The sequence below is a fragment of the Nycticebus coucang genome, chromosome 8, assembly GCF_027406575.1.
Source record: "Nycticebus coucang isolate mNycCou1 chromosome 8, mNycCou1.pri, whole genome shotgun sequence".
Classification (NCBI taxonomy): Eukaryota; Metazoa; Chordata; class Mammalia; order Primates; family Lorisidae; genus Nycticebus; species Nycticebus coucang.
Genome location: NC_069787.1, coordinates 7,929,794 through 7,948,164, shown reverse-complemented (window position 1 = coordinate 7,948,164; position 18,371 = coordinate 7,929,794). Strand labels below are relative to the sequence as shown.

At 46.5% G+C, this 18,371-nt stretch overlaps 1 protein-coding gene across 4 annotated transcripts in view; it reads right to left on the bottom strand.

Moving 5' to 3' along the window:
• VGLL4 (vestigial like family member 4) overlaps nucleotides 1-18,371 on the bottom strand; it is a 175,602-nt gene that overhangs the window by 13,184 nt on the left and 144,047 nt on the right. The window contains exon 1 of one of the 4 annotated variants that reach the window (XM_053600417.1): nucleotides 5,988-6,074. The exons of the other annotated variants lie outside the window; for them this stretch is intronic. Within the exon in view, the coding sequence (XP_053456392.1) occupies nucleotides 5,988-6,001 (14 nt within the window). The 5' untranslated portion in view covers nucleotides 6,002-6,074. Of the gene's footprint in view, nucleotides 1-5,987; nucleotides 6,075-18,371 lie in introns of those variants that run through there. 4 annotated transcript variants of the gene reach the window in all.

Genomic DNA, 18,371 nt, shown 5'->3' with positions numbered 1-18,371 from the left:
GACTCCCCACCCCCAGCCTTGACCTCAGCCTTCCAGTCGGAGAACTGCAGACCATTCCGGCTGTGTCCTGAGTCGTGGAAGCCGTAGCAAACAGACACCGTTTTCACAGCCTTTCCCCTCTGTTCCATGCTGTTTTCTCCATCTTTAGATATTCTCCACACCCATGTTTCCTGTGCTTTGTGATTAATGAAAAATCCATTTTAAGCTTCCTCTGGGCATTTAAAGAGTGTTCCTTGAGATCCACCAGACCCCGGTATCTGTCACACAGGCCTATTATTTTAAGGCTATGTCATCAGCGCTGAGAATGACAACTCTAGGACAGGGCAGGGCCAGGCAGGCCAGTGAGAAGCTGGAGGGCTCCCCGTCCCCGACCACCTACCTATAGGTGTGGTTCAGGAAGCCAGGATACAAGAGAGGAGACATCTGTCAGCCAAATCATTACTCAAAACCTTGGGCCTCAGCAGTAGTTCGGACAGATGAGAGAATGAATGACACACAGATCTCAAGGCTCTGCGCTCATGGGTCCAGTGACGACAAAGATCACAGCCCGCTGTGAGCACCGTCCAGCCTCCGCGGTGCCTATCACCTTCCTGTGTTACACCAAGGAAAGTGGGCAGGGAAGTGGCACAGCAGGGTCTCCTCCTCTGCCACAACTGGGTGAGGGTTTTAAAGTTAGTTCCTGCCTCTGGTGCTGGAGGGAAAGGCCGCAATCCCCAACAGAGTGAGAGGAGGAAGCACGCATTTCTGCTGTTTACTTGTGGACTTGGACTCTAGCCCTATAATCGAGTCAAGGGTTTCCAATCAAAGCACTCTCCAGAGAGTCCTTAAATTAGCATAACTGGCGGCTCTCCCCTCTCTCTGGGGAAGGAAGGTGCTCTGTGGGCAAAGTGGGTCTCCTCCCTTTGAGCACCATCTTAAGGGACCAGGACACTCAGAAACCCAGCTGATCTGCAGCCACAGTTCACAAGGACCCAACTGTGGCCACTTACGAAAAGCTTCCGGGCACGGACATGTGCGCCTTCAGAGGGAAAGCTGATTGAAAAATGATTTTAGCTCTAAACCTGTCTGAAACACCCTGCTTTGTTCTCTCAGTGACCGGGTCTTTATTGTGTACATACTTTTCAGACAACACGTGGTGCCAGTGGGAGGCTTTCAGGACAGGCCTCTGCTCCATGCTGAGCCGTCCCAAAAGGCCTGGCCTCTGTGTTCCTGGGCCGTCCCTCCCACGTTCCTGTTTCCTCCCTTTGTTTATCAGGGGCCATTCCCTGAAGCCAGGAGCCTAGTGCTACTACAGTCCTCACCTTGCCCTTCTCCCCAGGTGGGCTGGAATGATGAGTCAAGTCCGAGGCAAGAGCCTACAGAGAGGGGAAAAGGGACTTGACCACCAAGACTGTCCAGTGCCAGCTTTCCTGAGGTCAACCCAGACGCCCAGGGCACACTGCTGCTTTGTTCCACCCCCACTCTCACGCTGAATCTGAGATACACTGGGGACACCCTCCTTGGGCTAGAACAGTAGGGCGTAGGACCCACTGCTTTAGACGCCACCTTGGGAAGGCAGAGGATGGAGGGGGAAACATGCACCAGCCCAAGACCAGGAGAGAAGACGCGTCCCGTCCTGAGACATACAGGAAGTGACTGTCTGCACCGTGGGCTACTCAGAAGTTTCCGTGAGTCAGTGTCTAGAATAGTGCCCAGCATACAACTATTCTGTGAACCAACCAACCAAAAAGCAAACAGATTTTGGGGAGAAACCGGCACCAACAGGCTTGAGTAAGACAGGGACTGCGTCTGGCTCCCAGGTTCCTGGAGAAATGACAACCCCAGAGATCACAAACCTGCCCTGATGCCCAGCCTGAGAACACATCCCATTCGTCACCCACCTCTCCATCCTCCCACTGGTGCTGCGTCCTCTTCTGAAGGCTCACTCGTAAGTTTTTATTCCACATTATACAGAAAATCACTGCTATTATGAAATTGTTTAGTGAAAAGACTGGATGCTTTGTCCTTTTCAGAGAGAGCTTCATGATAACAGGGCAGATGCGAATCCCCACACCAGCAGAGACCCCTACCCGACCCTGCAGGTGGCTGCTCAACGCCTCCTTAGACGAATCGCTCAACTACCGAGAAGGTTCTATATAACCTTCTCCCTGACAATGAACAGAAGCTACTTCTAATACTTTTTTCTTTCGTTCTATGTCTCCCCTTTTGAAAAATTTCATGAATTGTTTCCTCTTCCCAATACTAGAAAATTGTTTCTGAGTCAGCCTTGCCATGCACAGAATTCTCACCTCACCGGAACACCTTCAAATCCCACTACTACACGACCCCGTCTAATCCTGTCACCCACGCTGCGCACTCCGCACTGAACACTCATCTTCAAGGGGGCAGCTAGGACGGGACCTAATACTCCAGATGTCATTAAGGAAAAATTTCATTCCCTTCGATTTATGGCAACATAGTTCTGAAATAAAAATCAGGGTATGTGGCCTAATAAGTAAGAACTAAAGCTGGCAGAACATTCAGGACTTTCCCGAGACCTGTAGACACTAGAATTAGACTTTTAACAAAACAACCCAAGGTGCCTGTAGTTACCTCTGCACTCAGGATGCACAGTGGGCATGCGGTTGCCTAAAATCCTCCCAGCTTTTTGTCCTTTTAGTTCAGCTTTGCGACCCCACAATGAGTTCCTGCAGATGCATGTGCCGTGCACACAGGCCTATCAATCAAATTTCCTTTCTGTGCTGTTCGGTTCGCGGCAGTCCTGGCCTCCTTCCCTGCAGTCACATCCCCATCCGAACGCCAGCGGCCTTCCCACGTGTCCAGCCCTGAAGTCAGTAGTAGCTGGACTCAAACTTTTTCCTGGACTTCTTCTATTAGAAGATAACCTCTGACTCAATGGATTTATTCAGCATGAAACAAAATTTAGAAAGCTGACTTTCTTTTAAAGTTGCCCACCTACCCTGACTGCCCTCAGAAACTCTGCAAATGAATGAACAAACAAAAAAACTATGGTGTTAAAATTTTTGTACAACCATACCAAGAAGTTTGAAATTTTAAGCACTGAGTATATGAAATGATCAAACATTCATCTAATAAAGGAGCTTGAGACACCTACATGTACTACACATCCTTTAAAATCGCGGTAGTAAAGGACCTTCCTCTGAGAGCAAATTGTGTGCTGATCCATTCTCAGCACTCATCTCCTCCTAGTGCCCAGGCAGTCAGGGCTGGACTCCGGCTTTCCAAAAAGGAGGGGAAAGGGCTGGCTAAGCTTTTTGCTTTTTTTCCCCTTTATAGAAATAAGTATTACTTAAAGGAAAGATTATTTTGAGGACCCCAGCTGCTTAGAAAGATGACTATATTGACAAGTGATAGACTAATTACAAATCAATCTCCTCTGTTAAAGCAAAGTTCCCAAGGGACCTGATCAAAAAATAGTACTGATGGCCTAGTTCATTTTCTCCAACTTATAAAACTGCCATTTCTTTTAAAATATTCTCATTTTCAAGGTCTGCATAGAATTCAGAACTAACTTCCTAAGGCATCTGTGTGGTTTTACTGTAATATCACTCACATCTAAGAACAACACCCACCCACCCCTGGCTATTAAAATTACATTTAATCCAAAACATGGAAGCCTGAAAAGAGTGGAAAAAAGGAGCCCAGGGCAATCTGATCAACTTGTTCAACAAACTCTTCATTTAATGGTTCTAAAATTACCTTTGGAGGACCCAAGGGAGGGTCATTCTTCCCCAATACCCCAGTGTCACACCTCTCCTTTCCACAAAGGCTTCCAAAACCAAATGGCAAGGGTTAATCCTAACTACTCTTTAAATTAAAATGACGACCCCTACAGTCACCACACGGAACTCCGGATGACTGGGAACCCGGTGTCATGTTCTTGGAGAGCCGGAGGTCTGTCCTCCAAAATGCCTGTCTGCTCTACCACCAGGCTCATCCTAGGAGGGCGTGGGATAGAAAGAGAGTCCGTAATGTCTGCACAACTGAATTGAAGGTAATCATTAGTCCGGTTTTTTAATTTTATTTTTGGACTCTGGTAAAGGGCCATACGTAACAAAGTTCAGAGTGTCAACCGGTTTTCAGCATTCAGCTCAGGGGCATCGAGCACATTCATTGCCACCGTTCAACTCCAGAGCTTTTCCATCATCCCACAGTGAAACTCTGCACCCATTAAACATCAGCTGCCCATTTCCCCCTCTCCCAGCACCCACCGCCCCACCTCCTGTCTCTGCACTTGTGACTGCTCTAGGCACCTCGGGTAAGGGAAGCAGACAGTGTTTGTCCCCTTGTGGCCTAGTCACTCAGCGTAATGTTCTCAAGGTTCATCTAGGTTGTAGCACGTGTCACAATGTCCTTCCTTTTCAAGGCTAAATTACATTCTACCGTTTGTGTGTAGACACAGCTCGTTAATTCATCCATCTGGCAATGGGCACTTGGGTTACTTGCAACTTTTAGCAACTGTGATAGTGCAGCAATGAACACAGGTGTGCAAATATCTGTTTGAGTCTGTTTTCAATTATTTTGTGTATATAATACCTATCAGGGGAGAGATGCTGAATTATATGGTAATTCTGTGTAATTTTTAGGTCTCAGGAGTTTTGACAAGCCACTGGGTAAAAAGGGAGGTTGGAACTACAGGATACATTTTTCATTCCATGTTTGGCCCTTCCTACTTAAGAAAAAAAAAAAAAAAACACCAAAGGATGAGTCTGGCCCATAACAACAGAAATTTGCAAGGCTTTGTAAAAATAGCCCAAATAGTTCTTGAGAGAAATGCTCACGAATAATGAACATTTGACATAAAAATTAAATAGACAACGAACATCCACCCAACTCACTGACTTCAGGGACTAGCTAGTCAGTGATGTTATAATCCAGTGAGCATTTTGGAGACTTAGAAGCTACATATTTGTGGTTCTCATTTCTCACTATGAGCCTTTAAAAATCATTTCAAGTTTGCCCATGGATGGCTAATGTTAATAACAGTAATAACAACCATTTGTGTAACATTTGTGTACAGATTCTGCACATACATGACTGCTAACAAATTGTGTTCAATCTTCAACTCCTCCATGACGGATGGACATGCGTTTCTTGGATGCTGAAACTGTGCAGGCAGGTGAGTGCACCTGGCTGCTCGGCTACCAGGGAGTCTAACCCTTCACTCTCCATTTTAAGCTCAGCTTCATCCAGAAAGAACAAGGAGGGGAGGGAAGGGAAGGAGGAGAGGCTACCCTGGAGTTCTAAGTTCCTGAGAGATAAAACAAAAGCATTCATTTCTATTAAATGTGAAAAATCTCATTCTCTAATTGATCCTACACTCTAAGGCAGGGGAAGGACTCAAGGAAAATTTCCATGGAGGGAAGTGGTCAAATAGCTGAGGTCAAAACCTCCAGACTTCAATTGTGGCCAAGAGCTCTTATTTCCCTTGTAATTTTCTTTAAGAATAAATGTTAAACCTGAAACATAACTAACCCCTTCTGGAGGCGATCCTGGCAGCTGCGCTGAGGAGGAAGAAAAAAAGCACCCTGTACTACCCAAATCGCAGCCATGCAGACTGGGCACCACTGTCTAAGGTGGTCACATGACAACTGCCAGGCAGCAACATGTCAGCCATCACCTGAAACTTGGTGACTTCCAGGCCATTAAGGAAACAATAACAGTGTGCATTAACCCTTCCAGCTCCCAGCGCTGCAACCACTCCTGGCAGCCCTCTCATCCCTTCCAGGCCCCTCTTAGGAGAAACTGTTCACGGTAGGGATCTGATTGGGACAAGGCGCCACTGGATGAGGAGAGAGGGTTGAGAAGGAAAATCTGCTGCCCCTTCTGAGAGAAATCAGCTCTTACCTCTCCCAGCACTTGCTGCCTCACCGTTTAAATTAATTACAGCTGAAAATACAGGGTTTGCCATCTGGTTTGAAAAAGCAAGGATAAGGGAATAAAATGAAAGGGTTCTTGGTACTAACCTCACTTTAATCATTGCCAAAGAGCATGAAGACAGCCCAGCGTCCTCCCACAAGAAAGCCCAAGAAAGCCCGGGGCCTCACGAACTTGGCAGGCCGTCCCCGCACCAACGGGACGGGACGGGCGGCGCCTGTCAGAATAAGAGTCCCCGAAAGGAGGTTAGCGTGGTGAGGGGCCCGCCGCTGCCCTGCGCCCCAACGAGAGCTTCCTGTGGGTCTGGGGAAATGTTAGGAACTCCCAGGAGGGGTCAGTTACAGAGGGGGGTCTTGCGAGCACATTACATGCCTCATTACAGTTCCATTTGGTGAGAAAGTAGGTCTGCTGTCAGATTATCACATGTGACTTCCTCTTTCTTTGTTTCCCCATCTTCCATCACCCCAGGCTTTTATAAAACTCCCAAGTAAAGCTAAACCAAACACGAGAGAGGAAGGTTAACAAAGCACCGGAGAGGCAGGCTGTGGGGAAAGAGCTGGCTCTGTGGGGCAGGCAGCACGGCCGCAGCTGGCCCCTGGGAGAAGGAATGTTGAAAATCCCAGATTTCCTCCACGGCTGCAGCCCCAACTACAGTCCCGCTCCCGCCATGGGATGCAGCTTCCTTCTGCCCTCCCCACCTGCACAATCTCAGAGGACAGTCCTCGCTGTCAGGACACAGGAGGCCCAGAAATGCTGACTGCAGGCCTTGGAGAGCCATCCTGGGTTTGTCTCAATGCACTTTGGTTGGGTGGAAACAATTGCCAAGTCTGTTCTTAACCATATCCCAGCATCAAGTAGCCCAAAGAAGTGGGGGGCACAAGTTAGATTTTCAGCCCAATTTCAGTTTTTACCTGCCCCCTCACTGCCTAGAGCCCAGGTGAGTTTTGCAAGTAAAACCTAGTCGCCCCTGAGCCAGGCTGCTTTCAGAAAATAATAGCAATTGAAGCGCTGTAGTAGTTATGGGAATAAACCCTGATCAACCAGAGATTAAGACTAGAACAGAGAAGATAAAAGCAGATTATGAAAATAGCATTTCTGTCCAGGGGAAAAACACATATTCGATCCAAAAATGATGGGAAAGTTGTCTTCCAAATCCTGCCCCGACAGAGTCATTGTCTATAGCAACAGTGTCCATAACATTCAAAATCTCAGGAGTGTAACTTTCTAGTAAATGGTACATCTGTCAAGCCACAGGAAACATCTGGTAAAATGGCTCAATAAAAACAGAATTTAAACTTTTTTTATTTTAGAGCTCAAGCGTACTAAAGGTACCCAACAAGAGACTACTAAACAAATTCTCTAAAAGCTCAATGAGATAGTAAAAAATGTCCTCTAGGGGGAAAAGGGGAAAAACAGAAGACAACCTCGAAAACACCAGACTGCAACCCCATTCTTTTGTCCACTCCTGCCTCCCAGGGACAGAAGCCACAGCCCCTCAGCTCTGCCCCGCACACTCCTGAAACCTTGTCAGCCCCCGCTAAGGTCCTCCTCTGCCCAGTTAGTGGGAGGCCAGGGCAGCCTCCTCCCCCCCATTCACATCTCCCCCAGTGTGGGAACACAGGAGGCCTTCAGGGGATGTTTGGAAAGATGAACTAAACCAAGTAATCTACAAACAGTAAGCTGCTCTCCATTCTGCAGGGAACATGTATTCAGCACACACACCCCATCCCACCATCAGGACACACCCTGGTCTATGTTACAAAGTTATTACCCTACACATTTTGGTCCTTTCTACATTTTAGAAGCCTTTTCCATTAAAAGAAAAGATTTAATGATTCGCTTGCACTTGAATTAAAAAATCTTTACTTCAAAAACACAGTAAATGAAATTACATTTACACGGCATGTAAACATCAGTTATTTTCCTAACGTATTTGTTCCTGTTTTGTTTTTTTACTTAAAAATAAGATATGTGCAGTGTGCGTAGGAATTTGTTCATAGTTTTTTTGTTTTGTTGTTTTTTTTTTAACTATAGTATTGCCCTCCAACGGTCTGAGGGACAGTGAACTGGCCCCCTGTTTAAAAAGTTTGAGGATGCCTAAAGCAATGACTGAGCAGGGGAGTTTGAGGAGATTATCAAAGCCCTTGATGTTCGCCCTGAAGAACTTGGATTTGATTTTATAGTCAAAAGGGAGCCAAAGCCATGATCCACAGATGATCGCAGCAATGTCCTTCAAATGGGCTCTCAAGAAATCCCTACTGGTGACTCCCAGCCCCTTCCAGCAATACCTCCATTACTGATGGACAGCCGCGCTGGACAGTTACTAAGGACATGGACTGTTTCTGTCTCTATCACTTGAAATAACTTGCTTAAAAGCTAACAGTCTGATACAGAATGACATGGTGTCATTCAAAAACCAACACACAAGGGGTGAAGGCTGTTGGTGATGCAAACACAAGCTACCACCCAAAAATAAACACAACAAGCAAATCTATCATAGTTGAAAAACACTTTGGCTCTGAGGACTTCTTAGGTAAATTTGAAAAACACCAGAAGTAGTATACACTTGGGCAGAGATGTGTTTGCTTTTTGGGTACAGTACGCGCAAATCTACTCCTTGGGCTGATTTCCACCCAAAAAGAAATGTCTGGCCACCTCTCTGCCCCGTGAGACTCACCCAAGTGTACCGAGAGGCTCGTTCTCGGACACCTGGCCTTGTGTTCACACTTGGGTTGGAGCCAGATGCATAAAAAAGAAACATAAACAGAGGAATGAAAAAAAAATCATTTCATTCACACCCTAAACTCTGAAGGCGAACACTGCTGCGAGGTAACACCAGGACAGGATCATCTGATCTGAAACAAGCATCATGTAGGGCTGGTGATCCAGACAGAAACCTGTGTCCTCGCCAGGGTCTCGGTATTTTCGTTTTTCTGTTCTGGAGAGCTAGGTGAGGCAGGGAGGGCAGGGGAGGGGTCTGTGTTCCAGCTCGGATATAAACCTCAAGGCTACCAGGCAGACAAGGGAACTGCAGTGATGCTGTGCTTGACAGGTCCTGAAATCTGTCCCCGTCTTACCAGGCGAGGGTCCCCACTGTGCTCTGTCCCCATCTTACCAGGTGAGGGTCCCCACTGTGCTCTGTCCCCATCTTACCAGGCGAGGGTCCCCACTGTGCCCTCCTAGTGTCCCTCTTTCATCCACATTACTGGGCACCTAGGAGGTTTCCAGCCCTGTGCTGGGCACAGTGCTGCAGTCGAGCAGCACTCAGACCCGAGCCTCGAGGAGCATGAAACCTTGTTAAGGGGACAGAGAGATGGGCACACAATTACACAAGTGTCATAGTTTTATACCAAGAAGTGTTAACCTTAAAGCAGAAGAAATCGCCATTGGCCAAGAGTAGGCGCTTTCAGAACAGCGTGAGAGTCAGTGCACAGGCCCTGCAGTCGTGCGGAGCCCAGGGGGACCCAGGGGCAGAAGCCCGTGGCGACGGGTCTATGCGGTGCCACCCCATAGCCGACTGGGAACCACCAGAGGATTCCGAGGAGAGACGAACACTTCAGAAACCTCCTCTGATTCTGAACTACCAGAAAGACAGGGAAGGAGGCCACTTCCATGGAAGTGGGGTCTAAACAACGGCCCAGGCCAGGGTCTCCCTAGAGAACATGGAGCGGACTGCACCGGCAGGCACTGGTGACTTCCAGGGCAAATGGAAAGACGGGACAGAAGACAGGAGCTCCTAAAGCCAAGCCCAGGGAAGCGGTGCTGAATTTGAAGAGCACATTTGACATCTAGAAGGCCGACAGACCTGAAGGTTACTTTTCGGCTGGAGATGGCACTGTGGGAATCACCAGCCTGTAGCGGTAATTCACCTGCGAGTAAGCGTGTAGCTTCAGCAGGGCCCCTACAGCGAGAAGGGTAGAGCCCTGGAGAACTGCGAAAATGGCCAGTCTCTGAAGGACCCTCGGCAGCGGCCACAGAAACAGGAGGGGAACCAAGGAAGGCACCGGGAAACAAGGGAGGAGAGACATTCAGGAAAGAAGCCCAATCAGAGATAGGGATTGCAAGTGTTCTCAGAACCTGACGAGTAGGTCACTGGTGAATGTAGGGAGAGGTTTCACTAAGGCAGAGGGTTCAGAGGTAGAATTCATCTGCTCTCCAGAAGGTCTGTGGGATGAGTAAACACAGGCTCAAAGGCGGACAGGGTCTCCCAGGGCCTCAGTGAATTTTCCTGAAAGCCCCAGCATTAAAGATGGCTCCGAACAGTCCCAAATCAAGGGCTCATACAACCACTTCGTTTAAATAGTTAAGCTTTACAGCACCAGAGCTTTGTGAGTCTGAAATTTTATGGTAGTAAAATTTTGAAACCAAGATTACATTAATAAAAGGCTTGTTTTGTTGGGCAGTATTTATGGGGCAAGTATGCTCCATGGAATCCTATGAACTAAAGGGATTAAGGATTCTGTCTTAGCTCAGGTTGCTATAACAAAATATCGTAGACCGGGTGGCTTCAACAACAGATGTTTATTTTCTCACTGTCCCAGAGGCTGGAAGTCTGATGAGGATGCTGGCGTGGTCAGTGTCTGGTGAGGGCTCTCTCCCTGGCTTGCAGACGGCCACCTTCTCACCGTGTCCTTATGTGGTGGGAAGCAAGTGCAGCTCTCTGGTGTCTCTTCTCATAAAGCCACCACAATCCCGTTGGACCGTCAGCTCACTTCCAAAATACCATCATACTGGAGATGAGGGCTTCAACACATTAATGTAACTAGTGACTCCACATAGAAACCAGGCCTAAAAACTGGGGACCCAACTCAATCCAGGACAGAGTCTATGGCTGATTACATAAGAAACTCAGCTATACAGTGTTGCTGAACACAGGACTTCTTAAGCCTGAAATGTGCTAACGTCAGGGCAGACCTGGAAGACTGGGTTTGGTGCTGACCCAACTATAACCAATGAACACTTTTTCCCTTAGACCTTCTTGAGGGAAGAGTGTTCTGAGACCACCTATGAGCAGTCCTGAGGGCTGTTGCTGCGGTTGTCAGGTGTAGCTGAGAACATCACTCCTACCCAGCGAGTTAAAGACTCCGGCCACATTCTTCACTGGGTCTGACAACACGGACAATTCAGGGAAGCAGCGAGGTTTCAGCTCTCAGGTTTGTGTCTAAAGAGACCCAACCTGGAAGCATTGTTGGTTTCTTGCACTTGGCCCTGACCAAGTTTCTAGAGCTGGTTTCTATGTGCATTCATTCAGTTGTAAGTCTTAAGTCTCTTCAAAGAAGACAAGGCAATATGATGATGCGGAGGAGAGGACAGCAGTGAACCGCGCAGCCTCCTCCCCTGAGCGTGTCTCCCGTGCCAGGCCCGTGAAGGCTCGGGTCCAGAATTTGGGTCCCTTGTTTGGAACAGTTTCTAGCTACTGCCAGACCCAGAACATGACGGCAACATTAAGTTCTCTAATTATGATTTGCAGACAATCTGTGGAGAAATTTCCAAATGAAGCAGGGTGGGGGAGAGGGTTGCGTTTTAACCCAAGGACACAGCAAAGCAGACAAGAGGCCAGCACTGCCTTGTACTCAATAAAAAAATATTCTAGGTTCAGAACACGGGGCCTGTAAACCACCTCACTTTGCTCCAGTTGCACGTAGCATGGGCAAATAATGGCATTACAAACAAGAAACCAGAGAAAACCAAAGAAGCATCACGCCCCAGCTAAGCAAGTGCTTACTGTTCATCTCTGTGCTCCTCAGTCAAATCCGAAGGTGTTTCGGGACAGACTGACTTTGTACTGGAAGAAGAGATCCGTCAGGTCGTTGAGCAACGTGCAAGGCTCTGGCTAGTCATAAAACAGCTGCCATTGGTGTGCCCAGAGGAGAAGCGTCTTTATGAAAACAACACTCTAAATCAGGGCAGGCTGGGAGGGAAATAGCAAAATCCTGTGTTGTTTTGTTTCCTTAAATTTTGAAAAAAATTATTGTTGACCTTGTAAAAACTGACTTTACACAATGCCAATGACTATTTTTCCCACTCATCCCAAATGTTCTTTAACCAGGCTTGACTCTTTGGTGGAAAGAGTTACCCTCACTGTCACCCTCTTCAGGGCACAGATCTGAACCACAGGTGAATGGGTGGATCTCTTGGTTCTGCTCGTTGACTCTTGGCCTATTTGGAATGTCTTCATTCTATGTTGCTATTTGGCCAGAAACAAAACTGCTAGTAGGAAGATGGTGATTTGCCTTCCCAGCTCTCTGCAAAGACTCTTAAGGCAGAAACGAGGCCTACTGGGAAAAGGCTGATGTCAGCTCTTAAAAGCACAGCTCCCCGCTAGGATAAGGAGGTCTTTGTTTTCAGCTCAACTGTGAAAATGAGAAAATGCCTCTAGCCTGACAAACAAGAAACCCACACAACACAGGTCAGGCCTGTGACCTTTATTTAAAGGTACCACACTTCATTAGCAAACCAGGTCCACGGAGCACTAAGACGCACAGTTCACACGTGGGGCAGAGGTGAAAGCATCAGCTTCACTGTCACCACACTGGAGGCTGGGCCACCACTCCAAGGAAGCAAGACCAATCTCCCAGGGCAAACAGACTGGGGGTGACACTTCTCTAATGGGATACTTCCCTAATTTATTAAAGACCCAGCCTCTCTCGTAGCTTATTTTTGAAAGAAAATATACATAATTGATATACACAGGGGGGGAGGCGAAGAGTTAAAAAAAATATGAAAGAAATCCTAATTTATCTCAATTTCTAAGAGAGTTACTTGGGACAACTAAAATTAAGGCTATCAAATACTCTTCTTATAAGACTGTGTATGAAAAGTACTTAAGAATAGAGAATTTCGGGGCCAACCCTCCAGAGTTTAGACTATGCCAGGGAGGTGTGGCAGAAAGCACACGGTTTGAAGAGTCCATTCACTAGGCTTGAGTTATGACATCTGGGGGTGGGGAGGGAGGAGGAACTTGTCTTCATATACTTAAAGCAAATTTTAAAATTCTTCAGTTTAAATTTTGTGGGCTAAGGTTACTACTGCCTTGGGCCAACTAACTTAAAATTGGGTCACAGATTTTAAACAAGAATTAAAATAATTTTAAAAGCAATTTCCTGAGCATAAAGAAAACCCCTGTTTGTTCTTACAGGGTTTCCACTTTGGCAAACACCCCACACTTCGGGCCTCTTGGAGGAAGCCGGAAGCTTTCTCCTTGCAGTCCTCATCAGCGAGCTGAGTCTGAGTGTTCTTAATCACCACCAGGGCCGTCATCCCTTTATCCTCTCCTCCTCCTCCATGTAGGCCAAAACGAACAGTCTTGTCTCCCAAACGCCATCAGCTGTGTTTGGGAGTGCTCAAATTGCAGACTATCCAAAACTATATGGCATTAGGGTCCAACATCAAGTGATTCATGCAGTTGGCTGTGTGCTATTAATACATTAATTAATTTTGTAATCTTTACAAAAGTTTTGACATACACAAAAATCAAGGCACATATAAAATCTGCAGGGATAAAAACAAATGAGGTCCTCCCAGCAACACCAATAAGCCGAGGAAGAGGAAACTTGCAAAAGTGCATTGGAAAGAGTACTGTCGGCTCAGCGCCTTTAGCTCAAGCTGCTAAGGCACCAGCCACATACACCAGAGCTGGTGGGTTCGAATCCAGCCTGGGCCCACCAAATAACAATGACAACTACAACCAAAAAAAAAAAAAAAAAAATAGCCAGGCGTTGTAGTGGGCACCGGTAGTTCCAGCTACTTGGGAGGCTGAGGGAACAGAATCGCTTAAGCCCAGGAGTTGCTGTAAGCTGTGATGCCTCAGCACTCTACCCAGGGCAAAAGATTGAGCTCCGTCTCAAAAAAAAAAGACAGAGTGCTGTCCACTGTGTTTCTTGGAAGTGAAATAATGGACTGTAACACTGTTGTCTCAAAAATTTTCGTGGTGACCCATGTATGAATATAACATGGAGGCTCGACGCCCATAGCATAGTGGTTAAGCCACATGCACCGAGGTTGGCAGGTTCGAACCCGGCCCAGGCCAGCTTAACAATGACAACTACAACACCAACAAACAACAAAAATAGCAGGCACCTATAGTCCCAGCAACGTGGGAGGCTGAGGCAAGAGAAGCGCGTAAGCCTAAGAGTTTGAGGTTGCTGTGAGCACTGAGGCCACAGCACTCTACCGAGGGCAACATAGTGAGATCTCAAAAAAAAAAAAAAAGAATGTAACATGGAGGCGTCAAGGGTAAGAGTGCTGGCTCATGGATCAGACAGCCTGGGTATTGCATCCCAGCCCCACAACAAACCTGCCAGTTGGGTGACCCTGAATAAGTTACAGACCCTGAGTGCTGCCATCTGTAGACAAGGGCTAAGAACAGTACCCACCTCGCAGGGCCCGGAGGCAGGGACTGCACCTGTGCAGCATAGCGCAGGAAGCTCTGGGCCCGCTGGCTGCTGGGGATCAAGACCTACCACTGCTCTTCGTGATGAGAAGTTCACCCCTCTCTAAAGCTCGTGTAGACACGAACATGACAATACCACGCTCTGTCCATAAATGTGTGTCACTGTTTACCCAAGAAGCCCCAGTGGCTAGTAAGGTCCAGGTACAAAAATGACCTCAGCATTTCAATTTCCTCTGGACTCAGTTTTAGTTTGCAGTACAGAGTGCTTCCTTCACTGTCATGGAGCTTGGGAACACATGTCCATGTACACACGAGCTGCAGGTACTAATAAAGGGACAGACGAAATACAAAGTCACCAAGCAGAGCGCGGTGGTGTTGCCAGAGAGCCTGTGTATAGACCTGTGTATAGCCAGATACTTGAGAACCTATTCCGTGTATAGATCCTGTGTATAGCCAGATACTTGAGAACCTATTCTGTGTATAGATCCTGTGTATAGCCAGATACTTGAGAACCTATTCCGTGTATAGATCCTATGTATAGCCAGATACTTGAGAACCTATTCCGTGTATAGATCCTGTGTATAGCCAGATACGTGAGAACCTATTCTGTGTATAGACCTGTGTATAGCCAGATACTTGAGAACCTATTCTGTGTATAGATCCTGTGTATAGCCAGATACTTGAGAACCTATTCTGTGTATAGACCTGTGTATAGCCAGATACTTGAGAACCTATTCTGTGTATAGATCCTGTGTATAGCCAGATACTTGAGAACCTATTCCGTGTACAGATCCTGTGTATAGCCAGATACTTGAGAACCTATTCCGTGTATAGACCTGTGTATAGCCAGATACTTGAGAACCTATTCTGTGTATAGATCCTGTGTATAGCCAGATACTTGAGAACCTATTCCGTGTATAGATCCTGTGTATAGCCAGATACTTGAGAACCTATTCCGTGTATAGATCCTGTGTATAGCCAGATACTTGAGAACCTATTCCGTGTATAGATCCTGTGTATAGCCAGATACTTGAGAACCTATTCTGTGTATAGATCCTGTGTATAGCCAGATACGTGAGAACCTATTCTGTGTATAGACCTGTGTATAGCCAGATACTTGAGAACCTATTCTGTGTACAGATCCTGTGTATAGCCAGATACGTGAGAACCTATTCTGTGTATAGACCTGTGTATAGCCAGATACTTGAGAACCTATTCTGTGTACAGATCCTGTGTATAGCCAGATACTTGAGAACCTATTCTGTGTATAGATCCTGTGTATAGCCAGATACTTGAGAACCTATTCCGTGTATAGATCCTGTGTATAGCCAGATACTTGAGAACCTATTCTGTGTATAGATCCTGTGTATAGCCAGATACTTGAGAACCTATTCCGTGTATAGATCCTGTGTATAGCCAGATACTTGAGAACCTATTCTGTGTATAGATCCTGTGTATAGCCAGATACGTGAGAACCTATTCTGTGTATAGACCTGTGTATAGCCAGATACTTGAGAACCTATTCTGTGTACAGATCCTGTGTATAGCCAGATACGTGAGAACCTATTCTGTGTATAGACCTGTGTATAGCCAGATACTTGAGAACCTATTCTGTGTACAGATCCTGTGTATAGCCAGATACTTGAGAACCTATTCTGTGTATAGATCCTGTGTATAGCCAGATACTTGAGAACCTATTCCGTGTATAGATCCTGTGTATAGCCAGATACTTGAGAACCTATTCCGTGTACAGATCCTGTGTATAGCCAGATACTTGAGAACCTATTCCGTGTATAGATCCTGTGTATAGCCAGATACTTGAGAACCTATTGGTACTTGATACCTACTTGATACTTGAGAATCTATTCTGTGTATAGATTCTATGTAAAGCCATAGATACTGGAGAACATTTGAGGTCCCATTTATATAACCATTTCTATTGTAAAAAGTAAACAAAATCCAGAAAGACCCCAAATATCCTTTTGCCTGTTTTTTAATATATATGTATGTACTTTTTTAAACTATTATATGCCCAGAACTTGATTTTGAAGGCTTCCTCCAACCTTCCGTCAAACTGAATGAATTACTGGTTTGAGTTTGTCTGTTTTCTCCTCTTTTTTTATTCACCCTTCCTACAGGGCAGTGGTTTGTTTTTTTTTTTCCTGAGGAGGAAGGAATATTTTTATTCAGGGTGGCGCCTGTGGCTCAAGGAGTAGGGTGCCGGTCCCAGATGCTGGAGGTGGCGGGTTCAAACCCTGCCCCGGCCAAAAAAAAAAAAAAAGGGATATTTTTATTCAAAATTTTTTAGTTTTTTTTTTCTTTGAGACAGCATCTCATTTTGTCACCCTTGGTACAGTGCCATAGCATCCTAGCTCACAGCAACCTCAAACTCTTGGGCTCAAGTGATCTTCTTGCCTCAGCCTCCCAAGTAGCTGGGGCTACAGGTGCCCACCACAGTGCCCAGCCATTTTTTTTTTTTTTTTTGAGAGACGCGGTCTCACTCTTGGTCAGGTTGGTATCCACCTCCTGACCTCCAGCAATCCACCCAGCTTGGCCTTCCATGAGCCACTGTAGGGCAGTGATTTTCAACCGGTGTGCCACGGCAGACTAGGATGGTGTGAGGGGAGCTTAGGTGTGCCCTGAAAATTTTTTAAGATCATTAATTATTTTTAAAAGAAGTTCAAAGCACAGTCAGTATATTTTTTGTTTTACTCTTCTTTTTAGTGTGCCACAGAAGTTTAACTACAGGTTCAAGTGTGCCGTGAGATTTAAAAAAAGGTTGAAAAATGCTGCTCTAGAAAGAAAAATGAGGTGACTGGGGCCAGGGTGAAAAGCCAGATGAACAATGGGGAGTAGATAGAAGAAGAAAGCAAAGGAGGAGAAGGGAGGAGGAGGGAGGAGAAAGGAACGCGAGCCCCTACGACTGGAAAGTGCACTCAAGGCCACGTCAGAATTGGCTGCGTTAAACTTGGGGGAGAGTCAGAGGGATGGCCACAGACACAAAGACTAAGGGCACACTTCACACCAGGACGGTTCTTTCAAATTCCATATTGAACTAAAAGGCAATCTTGTTTTTTTCCTCCAGTATCCCTGTCTTAGGTAATAGATGGGAATATAAACGTAGTTCAGAAGGAGAAGTGTTACAGGCGTCCTCAAACTTTTTAAACAGGGGGCCAGGTCACTGTCCCTCAGACCGTTGGAGGACCAGACTATAGTTTAAAAAAAAACTATGAACAAATTCCTATGATTGTTCAGTTTCTCTGTGAGAAACGCAGCTGGTTAGAGCACGAGGCTGGTGACCAGGGCTTGGATCCCAGTGTGAGCTGCCCGGCCCTGCCCTGCTCTGAGGCCGGGGGAAAACACTTTGCACAGCCTCTTGATGGAGGCTCTAATTCAGTTCAACGTAAACATTACTTAGCACCTACCACGTGCCAGATTGGGTTGATCAAGGGTCACCCTGAATACTGATGCCCATCTCTAAAGCGGCATGCAATTCCAGGTAGGATATAGCTACGGCGCAATCAATGACCACTGGTTTTGGAGTCACACACGGCAGGGCCAATGTCAGTAAGGGTTTGGACACTAATTCTGGGTCTGTAAAATGGAGCTGATATAGATAGATGGATCCGTAGATTAAGGGTCACATCGCTTGTGAGGGGAAATGAGATGAATCCATGGTAAACACTCAATTTCCCTTCCTCTCATGGGTGACTGACTGAACTGTTCAATGGCACATCCCCTGACAAAGCCACCCCCACACAAAGGTCAGAATGTCACCTACGGACTGTGCTCCTCAGCACAGAACCCACCACCAAGTTCTCTCAGGTATGAATTAGCACGCTGTCACACTGCATCCAAAGTTCACCTTCCATTACAAAGACACTCATGACCACAAGCACACGGTTACCAGCTGCAGCATTACAATTATTGTCCTCACTATTGAAAACACCTGAATGTCCAAGCACAGAGGACTGGGAGAGTGAACCTTGGCACATGCTAAGCAGCTGAAGCCAAGAATGAGGAGCCAGAGTGAAAAGACTACGGCCAGGTAGTGTTAAACGGAAACACCGACACTTGCATA